We start from the raw sequence: 23,119 nt of genomic DNA, 5'->3' as shown, positions 1-23,119 counted from the left end.
GACCCTAATTCTGGGAAGCCTTCAGTTGCCATGCTTATTTGTTGATGACTAGATTGCATGTTTTGTCAGGAGAGGAATATTACGGACTTGTACCAGAATTGACACATTTGAAGGAAGAATTTAAATCAGAATTAACAGATCTGGGACAAACGCTGGTAAACACACTACAAGGATTGTAATAATTTGACAAGCTGTTTTCTGATAGACATTATAAGATAACTGCTGAACAGATTTTAAAGCACACATGCTGTTGATCGATCACTCATACCCTACTCATACTTGGGGCATCATAGTTAAATATTGTTTTTTCTTTATTGTTAACATTTTAAATTATGATGCACAAGGTTTCACCTCACGTGGTATTACAGATATCCTGACTCGAATCTATTGAGGTTGATGTGATTTTTTATGTATGTTTATAATAATTATTATTATTATTTAATCAATGTGTGAAAGAGACACAAGTTTAATATATTTTTATTGTTAAGATGGTAAATTTTTTCTACTGTAATATAGACTCACTGGCAAAAAATGGGTAACACTTTGTATTTCAGACAAAGTTTAAGGTGATTCCATTTGAAACCTTGTATAAATTAAATGTTATAATGTTACAACAATAAGAGCAGTGTATCATAAGTTAAGTAGCCCAGTTGAGAAGTTTCAGCACATTACTTTATAGACATTATTGATTGTGACAATCACAACAACAGTATTGCCGTTTCCCACCTTTGGACAAACTGCTCTCTTATGTTTTATTGCTGTGAATTCTCCTGCCACTTATTTTTGTGCACATTATGGCTTGTCTACAACAGTCCCGCTTTTAAGTCAGTCATAATGGCTCTTTGACCTGAAAACCCGCCAAGGGCCATGGGTGCAGTATATGTTATATAGCAGACGTACAGAACTGTTAACAGCTGTGGAGGTCAGAAATCAAGTATGGGGCACAAACTTGAGTGAAAAGACACTAAGAATGAGGTTGTATGAAGCGGATTTAAAGCCCAAGATGCCTGCTACTGGACCTCTGCTTACACATGGGTACTGCGCCTCTCAAGTGCAATTTGCTAGTGCCCATTGAAACTGGACTGGGGAGCAGTGTAGCTCAGAGCTGTTCATGGATGGATCCAGATTCTCTTTGAGGAGAATTGATGGAAGGGAGAGAGTATGGAGAAGGTTCGGGTAACATTATTCACCCTGTACTTTCTCTGTTGAAGGTCTGGGCTGGGATTATCACCGATGTACACACGGAGCTTGTCTGACAGCCCACTGATTTTAGTGGATCACGTGGTACCTTTTGCACTTGTCACTTCATCTTGACCACAAACCTACTACACTGATGTAGCAGGGGAGGAGGTAATACTCCCACATGGTGCGTCCCAGGAGGGTCCTAACTGACTTACCGGCAGACTTGAGCAAAATCAAGTAGCTCTCGCGGACCAAATTAACATTAGATTAAGATTAAGAATACACCCACAGTATCCATTGCCTGTCGTATGAGGCTACTTAATGGGGCGACCAAGGGATTCTTAATTTTTAATCATGAGATTACCTGTGACTAGTACCATCACCCCTGCAACTCACACACCACACATAACACTAACCTCCACCACAATAACACGCAGTTACCTACAGTTGGCAGTTGCCGCCCACCCTGATCGGAGGGTCGCACTCGGCTAGAAATAGCCACACAAAATTATATTCATACTAGTACCATCGTGCAAGGAACACCATGAGATGACTGTGAGGAACACTACGGACCTGTTGACGGATCACTATGAGTTTACAGTACCCTTGCATAGTATCTACCACTATTACACAGGCTTATCCTCTGTCCGGATACGGTTGAACACCTCAAAGAGACTATACTCACTGGGGTGTTTCAGCATCTGCGTTCTGAGGAACACCATGGGTCTGGGAGTTACCTGTGATTAGTACCCACTATGTGAGGAACACTATGGGATTGTATGGGTCCCTGTGATTAGAACCCGGTATGTGAGGAACACCATGGGATAATACAGGTCCCTGTGATTAGTACCACTATGTAAGGAACATCATGGGTTTGTGTTGCCTATGAGTGGCGCCCTTATGTGAGAAACATCATAGGTCTGCGTTACCTGTGCGTAGTACTTTACCCGTGAGTAGTACCACATTGTGAGTAACACCGTGAGTCTACGTTACTTGTTATTATTACCACTACATGAGAAATACCATGGTTCTACTTTAGTACCAATAATTACCATTATGAGGGGCCTATTAGACAACAAGCATCATCGATTTAGGATTTTGCTTTGGAAGCAGTCCCTAGTTCAGTCTATACCAGCTTTATTTTGGTTCCGCTGATTGTTTTAAGTTCATAATCACTTTTCTTCATTGTCATTTTGAATTCTGGTCAGTGGATGAATTTTGGAATTTCATATTGTCATTATATTTTGGCTTATTTTTACCATTAGGGTTCGATGACTTAGATGTTAGACCCCTTGAAACAATAAGCACCATCATCATCATCATCATCATGATCACTTTATCCTCATGCACAACAACACTCACACCCACACATTGCCATTTGTGTACACGAGTTCCTGGATGAAGTCGGAATTGAGCACATGGTGTGGCCTGCTTTTAGTGCGACGTAAACCTGATCGAGCATTTCTGAGATGTACTTCGGAGACGTGCTAGGAGTCATTCCCTGACATTCTGGCTCAACTTTGTGCTGCACTCCTGGCTAAATAGTCTAGATTGAAACCTGATCATGCTTAATCGAATCACAGCTGTAATTGTGGCCAGAGATGATAATACCTGTTAGTGAAGCATTGGAAATGTGTTGAAAACAAATGGACTGCATATGAAACGGTGCAGAGCTCCAGGTCTTGGTGGACACAATCAGTAATGTTTCTCAAATATTGAGCTAAAACATTTCACATGGGCTATTAATTTAAAATACATTGTCATATTGTTGTAATGTCATAACATTGGATTTTTACTAGGTTTCAAATAGACTAACATTAAATTTTGTCTGGAATACGTAGTGTTTCACTATTTTTGCCAAGGGTATGTGTAAGAGTTACTTACAAGATTAATTTATTTTAAGTGTTGATGTTATTACTCATGGTGTATCAGAGCTACATTCACATAAATCAGAGATGCTCTTCGTGTTATGTTAAGGTGCATTTGGATTGGTGGAGGAAATTTAGGTTACTTTGTTATTTCCGGGTGCGCGATTCAAATTGATGAACTCGCCACGTTTGCCATGTAAAAATGTAAACAATGTAATGAGTGAGTAACTACTACTACTGTAGATGCCTTATGTAGTTTTGAAACTAACTCTAATTCTGGGAATTGTCATGTTCATTTCTTGATGGCTAGATTGGTTGACTTGTAATATGTTCACTTTTCCACAGGAAAATGGTGAAATTACACCAGAAATGATATATTTGAAAGAAGAATTTAAATCAGAGTTGACGGAGCTGGGACAAAGACAGGTAAACATATTAGAGGTATTGTAATAATTTGATGAGCTGTTTTGCCTGATGTGAAATGCTTTCAATAATACTCCACAGGTAGAAATTTTCCCAGAAGTATATAAGATGTTTTTATAATATTTTTGATTTGACATTGAACCACCAAGTTTTATGGTTTTCTGTAGATGCTTTATGCAGTTTTGAAACTCTAATTATGGGAAGTAATGAATATCCATGCTTACTTGTTGATGACTAGATTGCTTGATGTGTCAGAAGGTGTACCTAATGTATTAACTTTTCCACAGGAAAATTACGAACTTGTACCAGAAATTACACATTTCAATGAAGAATTTAAGTCAGAGTTGATAGAGCCAGGACAAACACAGGTAAACATATTGGAGGTATTGTAATCATTTGATAAACTGTTTTCTGACAATAGAAATTGTATGATAAGTGCTGAGTGGATTTTAAAGTACACAATATGATGGCCTCTTAAAATATGTTAATTTTTTTGAATTATAATAATATCATTACAATTATTGAAGAAATACAATGAGCAACTGTTGTATGTTACAAACTTCATAACATTCGTAATGTAAAGCAAACAACGTGACTAGCTCTTGTTACCATTCTGAACATCTGCACTCACTTGAACCTCGATGGTACGTATAAGTTAGAAAGTTTGTTTAGAAGGGTTATATCTTCAGGGAAACGGGATAGACTAGGAAGCAGTGATAAGGGTACAGGGATCTGGAAGTCAAGTAGGGATGACATAAAATATTGGTGTTCAACTGTACAAGTAGTGTAAAGAAAGGAATAGAATTAAGTAATTTAATAGATATATATGCCACCAGATGTAGTAATAAGAGTTCAATCATGGCTGAGAACTTTTCACACGGAAGTGGGGTGTTTATTGTAGAGATAGGATAGTAATGGTAGGAGAGGGAGTATGCATTCTGGTGAAAGAAGAATTTATAAGCCATGAAAAAGTAAGATGACAAACATGAAGTTCTAGGTGTAAGGCTCATCTCAAAAAGTAATAGGCAACGTGGTGTTGTTGGAATGTACAGACTTGGAAAGTGTGGTGTAGACACTGATTCAGAATTGTTTCATATGGAAAGAAACGGTGATTTAAATTTACCAAAATGTCAGTTTGGAAGGTTAATGTGAATGACAGGAAGCAAATAAGTTAATATAGGATGTTGAAACTATATATTATTCTCAAGTTATATTGTCAATTCAGACCAATATGAAAATGATAAAAAAAAAAAGAAAGGCATATGGATTTTAATGCCGGGAGTATCTGAGGACATGTTCAGCTCGCCAGGTGCAGGTCTTTTGATTTGACGCCTGTAGGGGACCTGCGCTTCATGATGAGGATGAAGACGACACATACACCCAACCCCCGTGCCAGCGAAATTAACCGATGATGGTTAAAGTTCCCGACCCTGCCCGGACCCCTGTGACGGTAGGCAAGCACGCTATGGAGCCAGACATGGTATGTAATTACTTGTAATGAAGTGCTTGACTGTTGCTGGCCAGTAGTTTGCCGCCACTTCATACTCGTGCACGAGTGTCTGGAATAGTGTCACACTCAGTGTTGACCGAAGAACCAAGGTACTACTTTACTGAGATCTTGGCCATCTATCTGAATGGTTCCATTAGTCTGCAGACCGCACTCCATGGTATTGATGTGCTCTAGTTTTACGTTCCACTTTGTAACCTGCTCTTGAATCTGTTGACGCTCCTCAGCAGCCAGTAGGACATCGTCCGCATACATGAATGACCATGTGGGTGATGACTGGATATCATAGGTGACTGTGTCGATACGCAAAATAAAGAGAATTGGTACAGGGCCAATCCATGGTGGACACCAACCCGAATGGGGAATGGCAGTGAAATTCCAGCAGGACCTCCTTCGGCACTGGTAGAGCTTTGATAGAGCAAATTTATCCCACGGACATATTCCCCAGCGACGCCGTGTGATCTAAGTGCATGCCAAATCAGGACTAAGTAAACTCGTGTCCTCATCCTGAGGTTGTGCAGCTCTTTTCAGGCACAGGAGGTGAGCTGCATGTACCATTTCAACCACATACCAGCCCTCCCACCATTTTTATATTTCTGGCAGTACCGGGAACCGAACCTGGACTCCCTAGGACGGTAGCTAATAGTGCTAACCGTTATGTTACGGAGGCAGACAAATCAGGAGTGTGGATTTGCCTGTTGTTCTTTTCTCTGTATATTTCCATAAACAACCGAACTGCATGAAAGGAATCAATTGTTCCACATCCTTTCACTAAACGACACTTGTTCAGAGTGACATTGACAATACTCCACATGCGCTGATCTGTGATCCGTTCAAAGAGATTCAAGCCATGACATAGTAGTCAAATCGGCCGATGGTTTACACGATTGTTGACATCACCTTTGCCCTTCCAAATACACACATTAACGCTTGTTGACCAGGATGATGGTAGCACTTCTTCTATAATAAACCGCTTGAACAGTGTTGCAGTGAGCTCAGCACCTTGTTGTCCTAGCATTTTCCATGTTTCAGCAGGAATATCGTCAGGTCCAGTGGCCTTGCCAGATTTCATTTTCTGCATGACCTCCTGAACTTCCAACGAAGTTACAAGTGGGACAGGTCCTGAAATTGGTATTGTGTGTATATTGGAGGTTGGGGGAGTTCTTCCTTGCAGATCTTTGAAAAATGCCTGTTCCAGCATTTCAGGATTGCATTCGATTTTAGGAGTACATTGTTGCCTTCATCCTTGATATACATTTCATGCCCATTATTTTGGCTTAGGCGATGACGTGATCGAGCCAGATGTTGAATACCTTTTCTCCTTCTGGCGTATCCGAACGCTCATATAGGTCCTTAAAATGAGCAGCCTTAACTATAGCTTTTTGGCCACAGTCTCCTGTACTGTTTGAGGTCATCATCATTGACACTGTCCCACCAAACTTTGTAGCACACTTCTTCTCTTTTATCGCAGCCTGAGTTTGGTGTTCCCAGGATAATAAACATTACTCCATGTATTTGTTCGGATAGGTCTTCCCAAACCATAGTAACTGGGTGGCCTATATGTCGAGAAGGGCAGCTGCTAGATCTTCCTTGTGGTTAGGTAGTTTCCACCATTTGATATGACACGGTCCTGCTGTTTTCTGTCATGGTTTCCACATAAGGATAAAATGAAGATCTGTGCGATGCTGTCTGATGGGGTAACTTTGGCATCGGACACTCTCATGAGCTCACACTGATGGAGTAACCAGTAGTCGACCTGAGTGTTTCGCCCACCATTGCTATATGTATGAGATGCAATGGTCTCATGATGAACTCATGTTACAGCACAATTCAAAATTCATTCCCCCTCATTACGCACTCCAAATCGCTGTCCATGATGACATTGTTGGAATCCCTCTCTTGTCGATCTGATGTGCCCATTTAGATTTCCACCATTGCATAGGTATTCATTAAAGTCAATGGATCGTAGGTATATATCAAGGCTGTCCCAGATTTCATCCTTTTCCTCATCCAGGCACCGAGGTTGTGGGACGTAGCATGAAACGACTCGTATCATGTTAGTCCCAAAGTATATCTTCATTGAGATCAGTCGGTCATTGATGCAGTTAACTTCAACAACGTTATCACAAAGCTTCTCATGAAAAATAATTGAAGCAATGTGCCAAATAGGGGTCTAACCACCAAAATTTCTATTATGAGTTAATTGTGAAAAACGCCTTCTTAGACTGGAGTTAGATCCCTTTTCTGCATGAGACAGAAGTTCTGCACCCTCTAGCACAGCAACAAGTTTCAAATTCTTCCACATGACTACGCTACTGTGCAGCAACAACCATACAGATCCTTATTCCGATTTCCTTATTTCAGACAAAATGTTGGTTAGATCCTTTTTTGGCGCATCGCTTCAATTGCTATTCAATTTTCATTTTGTTTACGAGCATTATAAAAGATCTTGTACCCTTCTCCAATATCACAGGCCTTGGTACCAGCCCACTTGGTCTCTTGAAGGCAAGCGATGTTGATGTATTGTTTCTTTAGGGTATCAGCTAGCTCGCTACTTCTTCCAGTCAGGGTACTGATATTAACTGTAGCCAATCGGAGTTGTTGATTTTGGACTTCCTTGATTGGCCCACCTCACCCATAGGCGAGTAGTCCTTGCCCATTTCGCATGAGTAGTATGAGCTGTGGGGGTTCTGGATCATGAGTCAGCATTTCTCTGTTGAGGTCATTGAACCTGGCCAAGGTCATTGACCCCATGGTGTCATGACTGCGTGACCGTGACGTCACATTCTTTGTAAACAAAGCCAAGTGCTTTTTGACAGCTGTCATCTTGATGGACCCTAACCTCACTCTTGAGGACAAGTGAACATCGCTAACCTCAGTGCTGCCATCTTGACAGGGCCTAACCTCATTGTTGCCAACTTATGCACGTAGGGGTGCAGAATTTAAAATCCACATGCTTTTGATACCTGTTAACGTGATGGATTCTAATCATGTGGATGCGGAATTTGAACAAGTGAACATGGCTAACCTCAGTGCTGCCATCTTGATGGCCAAACCTCATTGTTGCCACATTATGCACGTAGGGGCACGGAATTGAAAATCCGTGTGCTTTTGACGGCTGTCAAGATGACAGGTCCAAACCACGTGGACGCGGAATTTAATCAAGTGAATGTCGCTAACCTCACTGCTACCATCTTCAAAGGGCCAAACCTCACTGCTGCCACCTTAAACTCATGGTGGCGGGCAATTTAAAATCCATATGCTTTCGACAGCTGCCATCTTTACAGGTCCCAACCACGTGGGCACGGATTTTAAACAATGCTGCTACGCTAGAGGCTTTACGTCGCACCGACACAGATAGGTCTTATGGCGACGATGGGATAGGAAAGGCCTAGGAGTTGGAAGGAAGCGGCCGTGGCCTTAATTAAGGTACAGCCCCAGCATTTGCCTGGTGTGAAAATGGGAAACCACGGAAAACCATCTTCAGGGCTGCCGATAGTGGGATTCGAACCTACTATCTCCCGGATGCAAGCTCACAGCCGCGCGCCTCTACGCGCACGGCCAACTCGCCCGGTGATTTTAAACAAGTGAACGTGGCTAACCTCATAGCTGCCATCTTAACAGGGCTTAACCTCACTGTTGTCATCTTAAGCACGTGGTGGTGCGCAATTTAAAATCCATGTGCTTTTGACAGCTGCCATCTTGACAGGTCCTAACAGCATGGGCATGGATTTTAAACAAGTGAACGTGGCTAACCTCATCTTAGGCACGTAGGGGCGCAGAATTTAAATTATCATGACAGGTACTTAGGCATGCTGCGGAATTTTCAAAAAATTGAATGGGCCAGGCAGGCTTAACCTTGGAGTTTTAAGGCTAGCTGCCCTTCTCGATATAACCCCTTTCCAACACTATTTTGGAGAGAGGATTATAGTTTGAAGACAAGCTGCCCTTCATGACATAGCCCCTTCCTGACACCATTTGGGAGAGAGGATTATAGTTTTAAAGTAAGTTGCCCTTCTTGACATAGTCCCTTCTAGACACCATTTTGGAGAGAGGATTAGTTTTAATGCAAGCTGCCCTTTTCCACATGGTCCTTTCTCGACACTATTTTGGAGAAAGGATTATAGTTTTAAAGCAAGCTGCCCTTCTTGGCATTACACTATCTTAGAGGGGGGTTGAATTAAGGCTAGCTGGCCTTCTCAACATTCCCTGCTGCCCTTCCCGACACCATCTTAGAGAGACGAGTCTAACCTCAGAGGATTAAGGCTAGCTGCCCTTATTGGCATGCCCTTTCACTGACACCATCTTCCTCCTCCTCCTTGTGACGTTACGGAGGTCAGCTCAATCCCTCCTCTGACAGGGCTTAGCCGTTTTCCACCTCCTCCTTCTCCTAACAGTTTTACGGACAGATGTCCTCCTGTGTTAGATAGCCTTTCCCCCTCTGCACCATCGCTAAGGCTTTATGTCACCATCTGACGAGACAGAACATGATGACAATATGTAAAAGTTCAATCCTGTTACAGAGGACTTAGAACATTTATAGACTGTTATCTTACAGTAAAAATTTGGAATAGTCAGCATACATTCCCTATAGTGTTCTGAACAGAAAAAAAATCCACCATCGCTAAGGCTTTAGATCTCTATCCGACGTCTGAAGGAAATCTCTAACACATGCAACAGAAAAAAAAAATCTGTATTACAGATATAGATTCGAACTCTGATCTCTTTGATTTAGTCACTGTAACAGAAAAAAATTATGGATTCGCACCTCGTTCTCTCTGTTATTGAATCAAACGCTTATTACTCTGATTAATAATAGAATAGAAATACCAACACAATCACTATAAAAATAATCTCTTTATATTACCTACTGTAATGGATTCAAGCACTGATTTCTCTGTTGAATGTCAGATTTAAAAAAGAAAATCTCTAGGAAAGAAATTATGGATTTCAACCCCCATTCTCTCTGTCATGGGATCGAACGCTTATCACTCTGATTAATAGAATAAAAATACTGACACATAACCACTGTAAAAAATCTCTTTATTTTACTGTAATGGATTCAAACACTTATTTCCCTGTTGAATGTCAGATTTAAAAAAGAAAATCTCTACCAAAATAATTATGGATTCCAATGTCTGTTCTGTCTGTCATGGAATTGAACCCTTATCACTCTGATTAATAGAATAAAAATACTGACACATAACCACTATTAAAAAATCTCTTTGTATTACTGTAATGGATTCAAACACTGATCACTCTGTTGAAAATTAGATTTAAAAAAAAAGGAAATCTCTAGAAAAACAAAGATTCGAACTCTGTTCTCTCTGTTATAGTTTTGAACCCTTATCTACTGACAGAATAGCTGAGTACATGACTCCTCCTGAAGGTGCCTTGCCCTATCAAGTGACCGCTGTTCTGCCTACAGCCTGTGCTTGGTTGGAGGGTTGTGTGGCTATAAATCGAAGCTGACCCTGCGAAGCGGTCGCTTGAGGAGTGACAGTGGGATTCAAACCCATGCACGTCAAAGAGCTCTTATGGGACTAAATTTCAGCACCTCACCGTCTCCAAAATCCTTAAAAGTAGTTAGTGGGACTTAAAACAAATAACATTATTATTAAAATCACAGGAATAGATATTAACATTATTTTTTTTTTGATTCGTTGTGCCCAGCTGTGGAGCGCGTTTGAACTTATTTTGCACAATGTTTCTTCTTCTTTTCTTCCCAATATCTCTTCATTTTTTCACTGTGTTCCTTTCTGCGTGTTTCTGTCCAGCCTGTATTTTTTCTTGTTGGTTTCTCTGCAAATTTATGTTTGTTTACTAAGCTTCTAAATTTCATTCTATCTTGAATGGTTTCGTCCTCGATACCCATTTCTTGTAGATCTTCATGTATTTCTGCTAACCAATTGTTGCGGATTTTCAGGGTTAGAGCTAGATTTAGAATTTTCTTTGTCAGCCTGTTGTTATCCATTCTGTGTAGGTGTCCGTAGAATTTTAGTCGTCTCTTTCTGATGGTATCTGTGATTTTTTCTGTGAATTGAAAAATTTCGTGTGGTTTCTTTTTCATCCAAATTCCATTTTCGAACTTTGGTCCTAGGATTTTTCTGAGAATTTTCCTCTCTTGTTTCTCAATGCTTTTCATTTGTGACCTGCCGCCAATGATCAGTGTTTCAGATGCATAAAGTGCCTCTGGTTTGATGACTGTATTGTAGTGTCGTAATTTTGCATATTTTGATATACATCTTTTGTTGTATCTGTTCCATGTGATTTTGTAAGCCCTTTGCAGTTTAGCAGTTCTTTCTTTGTTAGCTTCCTGATTTAACCCTGCTGGCTGAATAATTTCACCTAGATACTTGAATTTGTCTACTTGGGAAATTATTCCACAATTGGTGATTAATGGTTCATTGTCGAATCTTGATTTAGTTCCTTCCATAAACTGCGTCTTTTCAAATGAAATTTGAAGTCCGGTTTTTGCGGCTATTTCATTCAATTTTTCTATGGATTGGATTGCTTCTTGTCTGTTGTTCGAAAGGATCGCAAGGTCATCTGCGAAAGCTAAGCAGTCAAGGTGAATTTTGTCTTTAAGAAGTCTGCCAATGTTTATACCTTTAGTTTCTTTTCTCCATTCACGAATCACTTTTTCCAAAACTAAATTGAATAGTAGTGGGGATAGTCCATCTCCCTGTCGGACGCCAGTTCTGATTTCGAACGGTTCAGAAATTTCTCCCAAGAACTTAACTTTTGATGTTGTGTTGGTCAGAGTTTGTTTAATCAATTCCCTCGTTTTCCTGTCAACTTGAAATTCCTCTAGTATGTTGAACAGGGTCTGCCGATCTATGGAATCATACGCTTTTTTGAAGTCAACAAAGGTGATTACTGTTTGCTTGGTTTTGCGAATCTGTAGTATGGTTTTTAGGTTTAGGATTTGTTCTGCGCAGGATCTCCCTTTTCGGAATCCAGCCTGATAATCTCCGATCAGGTGGTCTGTTTGTTTCTCTAATCTATTAAGTAGAGCTTTAGAGAAGATTTTATATACGAGTGAGAGGAGAGAAATTCCTCTGTAGTTATTAATATCTGATTTGTCTCCTTTCTTGTGAAGTGGGTGAATCAATGCACATTTCCAATCCTCCGGAATTTCTTCAGAAAACCAAATGTCCTGTAAGATTTTTTGAATACTCTGGGCCAGTTTGTCACCACCAATTTTCAACATTTCAGCGATTATTGATTAGGTGTTGGTTTTTCATAGGTGAATTGTTCCTTTGGAGATTCACAGTTTAAAAGGTCCATGAAATGGTTTGCTAGGAGTTCACAATTTCCCTTATTACTTGTTTCTAAAGTCCCATCTGTACGTTTGAAACAGAGACTAGGTGCCTGGTAATTGGATAATTCTTCTCTGAATGTTCTGTAGAAGTTCCGTGTATTGTTTTTCTTTAAATCATCTTCTATTTCTACCAGTCTGTTTTGATCATATTTTCGTTTTTCAGATCTGATGATTTTTGAGGTTTGTTTCTGTGTTTTGAAGAATTCATCACGATTTTGATCAGTTTTATGGGAACTCCAGTTTAGCCAGGACCTAATTCTGACTTCTATGGCCTTGTCACAGGTGTCATTCCACCACCTGTGTTTGCGTTTCCTTGGGGGATTGCTGATGTTTTGTGAAGCTTTCAAGAGTGTGTCCTTGAGTTCTAGCCAGTTTGAAGGAGCATCGTTGGAGATATTCGCAAGGAAATTGTCTGAGTTCTGTCTCAGAAATTCAGGGTCGATTCTTGGGTTTCTGATTGTTTTGGTTTTCTTCCTGTTGGGTTGAAACTTTACTTTAACAAGAGATAGGTGGTGGTCGGAGTCAATAATTCCCTTTTTGACTTTAACGTTCATAATTTCTTTTTGGTTTTTCTTGGAAATAGCCACATGGTCTAGTTGAAATTCTCCTAAATGCATGTTCGGGGATCTCCATGTCATTTTCTTTTGTGGAAGTGCCAGGAAATGGGTTGACATCAATTTTAGATCGAAATTCTCGCAGCAGCCAATTAAACGTTCTCCATTTTTATTGGTTCTTTTGTGAGCACGGTAAAGTCCTACAGTGGTCCTAAATTTCTTCTCTTTGCCAATTTGTGCATTGAAGTCCCCCAGCAGAATTTTGACATGATGTTTTGGAACTTTGGCTGTAGTTTCTTCTAGTAATTCCCAGAAGTCATCTACCTTCTGTGGGTCTTTTTGATTGTAATTGTTTGTAGGTGCATGTGCATTGATTAGTGTATAAGCTTTGTTTCCTGATTTGATTGTCATTAGCGAAATTCTTTCAGAAGGAGATGCAAAGTATAATACCGAATTTGTGATATTTTTTCTCACTGCAAAACCAGTGCCAAATTGTAATATTTTGTTAGGGAGGAGGGTAGCTGGTTTACCTTTATAAATTCTATAGTTTCCTGATTCAAAATGATTTTCGTCACTGTACCTAGTTTCTTGGAGTGCCAGAATTTGGATGTTGAGTTGGTCTAATGTGTCTGTTAAGTGCTTCAACTTTCCAATTTTGCGAAGCGTGTTGATGTTTAAAGTGCCAATAAAATGTTTTTCCTTTGGGCGAAGAGATTTGGGAAGCTCCGATACATTCCCGCATGATGTTCTCGGTCCCCCAGAATCCGATGACCGAGAAAACCTAGTATGAATACTAGGGCCTGGGGTAGTAGTATCATTAACTGACGTTGCCATCATGCTAGTAAGTTGAAGATAATGGGGAGATTGATCTTTGTCAATCTCATAGTTACAACTAAGGTATTGAGCCTCAGAGGTTGCCTCAAGATGTTTTCTGGCTGTGCCTGTTTTTGGTCCGCGAGAGGTATTTTATTTCCCTCAAGCCCTCCGGACAAGTCCGGCGAGCCCCCCGATCCGCCACCTGGGACGCGCCCGATAGGGGAACAGGCAAAACCCCCACGGGAGATATTAACATTATTATTATTATAATTATTATAATAATTATTATCATTATGATAGGACAGGAATGGCCTAGGAATAGGAAGGAACCGGCCGTGCCCTTGATTAGGGTACAGCCCCAGCATATCTCTGTTCTGAGTTTGATTTGTGACCATCATATCGCCATAGATTTGAACCTACTAAACTGAAGACTGCAACGCTGTTCATATACCAAGGTAATGGGCCATCCTAAATATTGGCAACAGACATGTAAGTAACATTGTTTGCATGTGCACAAGTTAATCTCGACAGTCCAGATTCTACGGTCAAGCTTATCAAAGTATTCATGAGTCTGCAATTTTACATTCACTGCCTGCATAGCCAACTCGTCCGGTAAATCTCTAGGCCTTGGGGCTGAGTGATAGTGAGTATTGTAGTAGAATTAAATTATAGACTGTAGTTGCCAACCCACGGACTCAGCAATGTGCTCCGTAGTCGCCAACTGCATGCCTTTAGGGCGCTGTACCAGGAGCGTTGAGGGCGTCGGATTAGTTGAGCAGCGGTCACTTTATAGGCCAAGGCCCCTTCAGGTAGCCTTCCTCTATTCTTGACCTCACTAATATAATATTATTACTATTATTATTATTATTATTATTATTATTATTATTATTATTATTATCAGCCTCTGCCTAGTTTTGAACCCGCTACCTTCGGGCTGAGCAGCAGTTGCTTGGTAGGTCAAGGCTCTGTAGATTACAATATAGAAGCGTATATTTTTGTCACCCTGCAACTGAAAATTCTGCTGGCCCTGCTTCAGTTCTATGGTATTTGAAGGTGCACAAATACGTTAGCCTCGTGTCGGTAGATTTACTGGCACGTAAAAGAACTCCTATGGGACTAAATTATGGCACCTCGGATCTCTAGGCCTTCGGGCTGAGCGATAGTGATTATTGTAGTAGAATTAAATTATAGACTGTAGTCTCCAACCCGCGGACTCAGCTATGTGCCCCGTAGTTGCTAACTGCATGCCTTTAGGGCACTGTAGCAGGAGCGTTAGGGCATCGGTTTAGTTACAGCATTTGCCTGGTGTGATAATGGGAAACTATAAAAACCATCTTCAGGATGAGATACAAAATAACCAGTCCCCGAGCGAAGAGAATTAAAACTTTCGGCCTGACCGGTAATAGAGCCCGTGGCCCTCTGAATCACAGACCAGTACGCTTACCAAAGCAGCCTCTATACTTATCCCAGCATTTGCCTGGTGTGATAATGGGAAACTACGAAAACCAATAATGGATGGTGCTATTTTGTCCTCCGGGGCCCTAGCACAAGGAAGTTGCACGTAGCTGCTATCCTGCGCATAACTCCCTAGGCCGTAGAAAAAATACCTTTTGAATAAGCTGGGATCGAATATGCTAAGCTGTAGACAAATAACTTTGAGGTAACAGAATATTGTCCTGCAGGCCGACTAGATAATAATCTCAACTCGGTGGAACATTATTTTACCTGATTAAATTTTACAATATTCCTCTTCCTAATGAATGTATGTTAGTGAGCCGGTGAACGTTGCAGTGCCTACTCACAGCGAGCGAGCCTCTCTGTCCACTTCCAGTGAATATCATGCAAAGACAAGAACTCTGCCGAATGTAATTACTTCCCTTTATATGTAAGTATTGATAATCTCAGGTATGCTAATAAATGTGTATGCGTGTATGTATATCCAAGTTTTACTGTGTAGAGATAGTTGTGATTATTGTTTTAAGAATGTGATAAAGAACTCCCAAGTGAAAAAATTCCAACACCTCAATGTCTTAGAAAACCGTGTAAGTATATGGATAAGAAAGAAATTCCACCTTATCAATACTGTTTATTCTAAATGTAGACTTACATCACAACCGGTTTTGACCCTATTTGGTCATCATCAGCTGTAAACCATAATATTACATTTATTAGGTATTGGTTTGTATTACTTATCTAAAAAAGATGTTGTCATCAACTAGGACATCCGGATGTCTAATGGGACTACGAGTTGGATATATATTGTCATTTCATTTGAAAGTCCGTAAAAATAAAATTGTTTTTGAGGTTTAAATATGACTGTGAAAACTTAACCTAAGCTTAAAAATTAATTGTACGTACACATTAAAAACATTAAAAACACTAAAATCATGTATATAAAACACTTGATGGATTTAAAAGTTCATCTCTTGCGTATTCCTTCTTCAGGCTTCCATTTTAGAGTCTTGTGAGCATATATTGCTTCTTTTAACCAGATTTTGTTAGTTCTATTTTGCATGTTACGTGTCTGAGTAGTGAGTCTGTAACCGTACGTATGTACGATCCCCGAGTTTTTAGGTTAGGAAATTTTCGTATATAGTTTGTTAGGTTAAAATCATGTAATTTTGTTTATTTACCATGTAAAAACGTAATATTATAAGAAGAATGTATAGTTAGGGAATATTGCATATGTTCATCATTATATTTTGTATAAATTTCCGTTTGGGTAAGAGTCTGTAAATATGGCCTAGCCGTAAGGATTGTGCAACCGGGAAAACTGCGACTATATCGGGAAGGACGGTTGAAGTCAGTTGGATGTGTTGCAACAGGTGGCTTGAAAACACGGGGTACGGCAGGTTGTATCGGTTGAAGAATTGGAGTGAATCAATGTGGACATACATGAGTGGACGGTCTATGTCACATCATATACTCGATAGCCAATGCGAGGGCTTTGTTTTGAGCGAGGTTTGTGTTGACAGAGTGACGCGGGAAGAAGTGCCGGTGTGAGCGTTGCTACCACTAAACTTTTCAGGACGCGATTACCACGTGGAGCAAGCATATATAAGTGGGTACGCGTGTGCGGCGAGTCATTCTGATTCTGATTCCGATTCTGATTGTGTTTCTGACTGATGCTGATACTGTGTGTTTCTCATTTGTACTGGTCTGCGGGAGCGACGTATTTGCGCAGTTTGCTATACGATCTGCTATTGTTGGGAGTATCTGTTACGGAGTGAACATGGTATAATCTCAACAACTTACCGGCTTTGCAGTGGACTTTCTGTAAAAGAAAGTGTTTGTTTGGAACTTGTCTCACGAGTATGCAGCTTCAGTTGGTGGAGAATTTTGCTGTTTGCTTGCCTCCGGACATGTAACGCTTTCTGTCCAGCCAGCAATTGGAAAGAATTCAAGACGTCGACGAAGAAGTGTAAATAAGGTTAGGGATGCTCGTCTTAAGAAGGTTGCATCCATATGTAGAGAAATAGTCGTCGTACTTTTCTCTACCAGATTAGAATTCACGGTAACAGTGGAGTGCGAAGGGGCTCTTACCTGGAGGTATGTTAAAAGTATAATGATGTTCTATGTTTATTGAAGATTTTAATGATGTGTAATTTGCCTTTGTAGACGGCAAACGAATAAATCTCGTGAAGAGATGATTTTGTTGGATAGTATTGTGTATATTAGCTCTATGTAAACAGCAAGCACTAAGTGGGTTGCATAAGTGTTTATTTTGTTGGTGTTTGTCACATATTAGTTCTTATTCTGGGAGTAAAGTCATAGAATCAAACTTTAAGTGAGTCTTTTGTCAGTGGAGTAAGGCTGAACCTGGCATGTTACCCAAATTTAATTTCAGGGGTTATATAGCAAACAGGTAAGGTTACAAAGCAAGTCTGGAGCCTCGTCAGCCTGATGACCGTCGCCTTGAGAGAGAGAGTGGCTCGTTGCTCTACACCATTAAATATTCCTGCAATTGTTTTGCAGGTGGCGCCCATTATCCTTGTTATTTACACTTATTTGAGTCAACGTTTATCTGTTCAGTATTTCAATAAATTGCAAAAATTACAAGTCTATGTTTTTTGGTTGTATTTCTTAAGGAATTTAAGTGTTATCTATGTTTTTTGGTTGTATTTCTTGAGGAATTTAGGTGTTAAGTCCAAGGCAAATGCGTAGTAGTATGCAGCGAGCTCTCAAACAGAACGTCAACCAACCACAACAGCAGTAAGTACAAATTCACATTCGCACACAAGCTTAGGCATACCTTCAAACCTACAACATTTTACTCGTATCAGTTTATCTTCCATGCATAACCATAGCTCCGGTACACAAATATAGACAAGGAAGAAGTTACCACCAAAAATCCAAAATCAATCAAATCCATAAAACCAAGACTTCATCATCTGCTTCAAACTTTTAAGAACTAGATTTTGTTTACAGCTTGGCCATATATTGTCCTCACTATTGGATCAATCAATGACATGTGTTTTTATTATAAGCATACATGAAGACATCTTTCAGTCACATAGAACATTCTCAAGAACCCACACCAGTGTTTATGAGCACAAAATCAACCGACGTAAATATATGCTCACAAGACTCCAAAATGGAACCCTGAAGAAGAAATACGCAAGACATGAACATTTAAATCCATCAAGTATTTTATATACATGTTTTTAGTGTTTTTAATATGTACGTACAATTAATTTTTAAGCTTAGGTTAAGTTTTCGCAATCATATTTAAACCTCAAAAACAATTTTATTTTTACGGACTTACAAATAAAATGACAACATACATCCAACTCATACCCCCATTAGACATCCGGATGTCCTAGTTGATAACATCTTTTTTAGATAAGTAATACAAACCAATACCTAACAAATGTAATATTGTGATTTCTGAGCTGATGATGACCAAATAGGGTCAAAACCAGTACTGATGTAAGTCTATATTTACAATAAAGAGTATTGATAAGGTGGAATTTCATTCTTGTCCATATACATGTAATCAGTTAATACGGACATGAAACTCATAAATAACGAACCGTGTAAGTAGTTTGTAGGAACGTAAAGCCGATGTTTTCTAAACGTGATTGCAGGTAAAAATACGACACTCAGCAACCTATTATGCAGTTTTTATTTAGCTTTTCTTAAAGTGTGTGATTTGCTGAAAATGTAAAACCATGGAGTACTTTGCCTACTAAGCGACTACTGCTCAGCCTACGAAGGCCTGCAGATTACGAGGTAATGTTAAATCTAAGAACCCTTTCAGACCGTGTATGCACAATTGTGCGTGTTCGTATTTTATTTATGCCTGACAATTCTCGGCGCTAGACCGGACTGCAGTGATTGTGCGGGACACATGGTGTGGATTTCAATTGTTTTTAGTTAATGCTTGACCGCCAGGGCGAAGGAAGAAGAGTTTGAAGACACAGTTGATCGGCGAGATGGCGGGAAGGAATAGTGCCAAAAGTAAGTTTTTATTTATTGCGTTGATATTAATCTAGAAGCTTTACTGAATACCAGAAAGTAATCAATGAAGTGTGTAAATTGGTTAGTGAACATGAATTTTGAAGATACATCATCGTATGTAATACCAAGAGGTTTTGAATGTTGATACGCACAATTGTGCGGACTAGGTCTTCTTACAGACGATGCATAATGGAGTGATGTGTTGTCACACTTGAGTTCTTGCGATATTGCTTTAATATATAATTTTTCATAATAAATCCTGTATGTTGTGACATTGCTTACATGAGCACACAGAACTAGGTAGTAGTAAGGCCTCATTTATTTTGTATTTCAGAGTTCGAATCACTGGAAAATGACGAAGGAAAAATTTTGGAATTGCCAGAAGGAAGTGACTCTGAAATCGAAGGTTTTTCGGATGATGATGATGATGATAATTCTGCTGATCTTTTTGAAAGACCAGAAGTTTTGTTCAACTCTGAAAGTGATAGTGAAGGAGATGAACCTGATGCAGTACCATCAATAAAATTACCAGCACCCACTCCAAATTCTAGACCTTTCCTCTGGAGACGGAAACCTTTTTTATCGAAACCTCCAGCGTCACCATTAATTACGTGGAAACAGTGGAAGCTCTAGTTTTATTTTTAATTGTATTTTGTAGATTAACAGAAATCATTCAATGGCCTCACATGTTTTTTTTTCATTTTTTCAGGACCATACAGTCAAGAGGCCATTGGAAAATTTCTCAGAATACTTTCTAGATTATTTTTTTGAAACTACTGCCTATTACACCAACAATTATTCATTGTCTAAGAATGGAAAAGAATTGAAAACTAGTGCATCCAAAATTAAAAAATTCTATGAAGTAAATATAGTTGTGGGGAATATTCCGTATCCGCAAATGAAAATGTATTGGTGTGATGATGTATGATTGGACTTTGTGGCATCTGCAATAGCTAGAGATAGGTTTTTCGATCTTAGGCAGTGTTTACATTTTGTGGAAACTGTTGCAGTGAATTCTGAAGAAGTTTCAGCTAACAGACTGTGGAAGGTGCAACCAATTATTGACACTGTTTGTAAGAAATGTCTCGCCATCCCACGTGAATCCAAGTCCTACTCGGTGGATGAACAACTGATCCCATTTACTGGGCGGTGTAAGCTCAAACAGTATGTGAAGGATAAACCAAGGCCAGTAGGACTAAATAATTTTGTTATGAGTACCTCTTTTGGATCTGTAGTAGACTTCGAAATTTACCAGGGTGCAACCACACCATTACCCAAGAGGCAATTGGGACTAGGGCCTTCAGTAGTTCTGCGACTAGTACAGACTCTTCCACCTGGCAGTTATGTATATTTTGATCGCTTCTTCACAACTGTGGGACTGATGGATAAGTTGATAGAACTCAATCTGGAGGGTACAGGCACCATCATGGTTAATAGGTTGAAAGGCATAAATTTCAGTCATGATTCAAAGCTTAGACAGGGTGACTATGAAGAATTTTGTAGAAATGATGAGAAGATGGTAGCTGTGAAATGGCGAGATAGCAAGTGTGTTACCCTTTTGTCAACATGTAGTGAAGCAGAACCAGTGGAAAATGTGAAAAGATGGTCTAAGAAAGAGGGAAAATATAATGAAGTACCATGTCACTTTGTTGTACATTGCTACAATCCATGTATGGGTGGTGTTGATATTTGTGACCAGCAAATGGAGTGCTACTTGCACATGGTTAAAAACCAAGAAATAGACCCTCAAGGTATCCCTGCATTTTTTGGACCTTGCCTTGGTAAATGCATGGATGGAATATCGGGAGAATTGGAGAAAGGCTCATATTCCTGCCAAGGATAATTTGGACTTGCTTGGGTTTCGAACAGCTGTCTCAGAAGCGCTAATTGCTGCACCAGCCAAAAAAACTTAGACATTCTACAGAAGATGACTGCTCCAGCGCTGGCGCATCGAGAGCTAGAGTTGCGAAAATCCAAGAGACTCGATGGCTTCGACCACTGGCCTGTAGTTGATGAATTAAATTCGGCAAAGTGCTACCGCCAATAGGACTGCAAAAGCCGAACTTGTACACGATCGGAATAGATCTTGACTAGAGATTTCCACAAACAGCACCAAAGAGTCTCTGCAAAACCCAAGACTCGTGATTGATACAGAACCACAATTTATATTTAGTGAACCACAACTCTTAAGAAGAACAGGGTGTTAATAACAATTTCTTAATACTGTTTGAAGGGCCACACTTAAAATTATTTAACAAACCCAAAAAAGGGTATGGTATGCAAAATAGAGAATTAGAGCACGTTAAAAATATAGGAGTTAATACAGCGGAGAGAAAAAGGAGGAGACTGGCAGAGGAAGGAGGGAAAGTTTTTTTATTTTCCAGGTTGCTTAAACCCTCTCAGTTAACAGTGAAGCGTGACCAGTGTGCTATCAAGCAAGAGTTCATGATGTGACAACACTCCTAACATTTGTCCAGATATGGTCCACCATGTGAAATTGAAGATTTTAAAGATATCCGTCTAAAGGATTTCTCTATTGTGAATCTTGATTCAATACGGAACCTGAAGAATGAAATTCTTGATGTTAAATGAAGGATTTTAGTTAGAATCAAAGCTAGAAGGGCATTAAATGATCAATAGTTCAGTCTTTGAGTCTTGAAAGAAAAACCAAACACGAAGAAATTAAAACATTTGCTCACCCAGTCTGTACAACGATTTTCAATGCAGCATTTTCAGAATGAGAAAATATAATATCGCAATGGAAATATTCTGCTCTCTCCACTCAGGAATAATTACACTCGATGTCTGACCGACGAAAAGAGGCAGGAGGACACTTATATAGTTGGTAGAAAGGCGAGTCCAGAAGTTACTCGAACATCGAATACATGAGCGTGACATCACAGCAGAGATGCAGCAGTGGCGTAGAGCAGCACAGTTAGTGAACAGCTGCATGAGCATGCAGATGGTGAGAATATGGCAATAGTAGAACGCGGAGGTTGGCAGACGGTAAGAAGAACAAAGTCTTGATGTAGTAGAGAGGCTGTAACAATGTATACTTGTGTTTGAACAAGGATTTTAACTGTTTTAAGTCATTCCACACTATGAAATAGAACATTTGAACATGTACTGACCAGAATTTTTTTGTATGTGTAATGAGTGAATTAAGTCCTGACACGCACAATTGTGTGGGTACTTTTTTTCGGATGTTGCTTTTTATTTTGTAAAATAAACTATCAATATGTGTATTGAGGAGCATTTTAGTCAGTTTTTGACATACAAACTAAAATTCACACCTCCAGTTTTCTTTCAGATCTGAAAGGGATAAGGTAAGTACAGAAAGTAAACGTACAGAATTAAAATACGTACAGAAAAGCTGTGAAACTGTGTAAGTTTTCCATTCATATCTTCACTACGTTAGAAGATGGTATATAATGTGTGTTTTCTTTAACAAGTGTTTAAGGATTTGTGATTTTAGCTTAGTAGCTTTGTAATTCGGTAGTCAAAAGAGATAGGTCCATAACATCGCTAATCATTTTTACCGAGAAGACGGATCAATATTGTTGCAGGATGTGTTATATAGTCCGAGCATTTGCTTTCTATTTTTGTCACCTCGGCATCCCTAAAAAAGTTAGTGGGATGAAAAGCCAATACCATTATTATTATTAAGATGGAGCAATATTGTCGGGTGCTGTAATATACAGTCCTAGCATTTGCTTGGTATTTACTATGGGCTAGTTCGTAAGGGTCTGCAGTAGCAAAATTGTAATTATGATTACTATAGAAACAAATCTGCGTAGTCTGATGTGTTGCAAGTTCCGGGGCTCGATTCATCTGGTGTAAAAATGCGAAACCACGGAAAGCGAACTCTATTCATTTGTTAAGAATATCAGTATTCAATCCTTTTCTCTTGGAGGCTCCACTTTAAGTGTATGAATATTTTCTTCAATGTAATCTATGATTAAAATATTTTCTGTGATTGTAGTAA

At 39.6% G+C, this 23,119-nt stretch overlaps 1 protein-coding gene across 1 annotated transcript in view; it reads left to right on the top strand.

Moving 5' to 3' along the window:
* LOC136885399 (uncharacterized) overlaps positions 1 to 23,119 on the top strand; it is a 61,401-nt gene that overhangs the window by 12,409 nt on the left and 25,873 nt on the right. The window contains exons 3-4 of the mRNA XM_067157911.2: positions 3,396 to 3,476; positions 3,761 to 3,841. Of these exons, the coding sequence (XP_067014012.2) occupies positions 3,396 to 3,476; positions 3,761 to 3,841 (162 nt within the window). The remainder of the gene's footprint in view (positions 1 to 3,395; positions 3,477 to 3,760; positions 3,842 to 23,119) is intronic.

This window comes from Anabrus simplex, chromosome 14 (assembly GCF_040414725.1).
Source record: "Anabrus simplex isolate iqAnaSimp1 chromosome 14, ASM4041472v1, whole genome shotgun sequence".
In the NCBI taxonomy this organism is placed as follows: Eukaryota; Metazoa; Arthropoda; class Insecta; order Orthoptera; family Tettigoniidae; genus Anabrus; species Anabrus simplex.
This window is presented reverse-complemented; position numbering and strand designations above follow the sequence as displayed.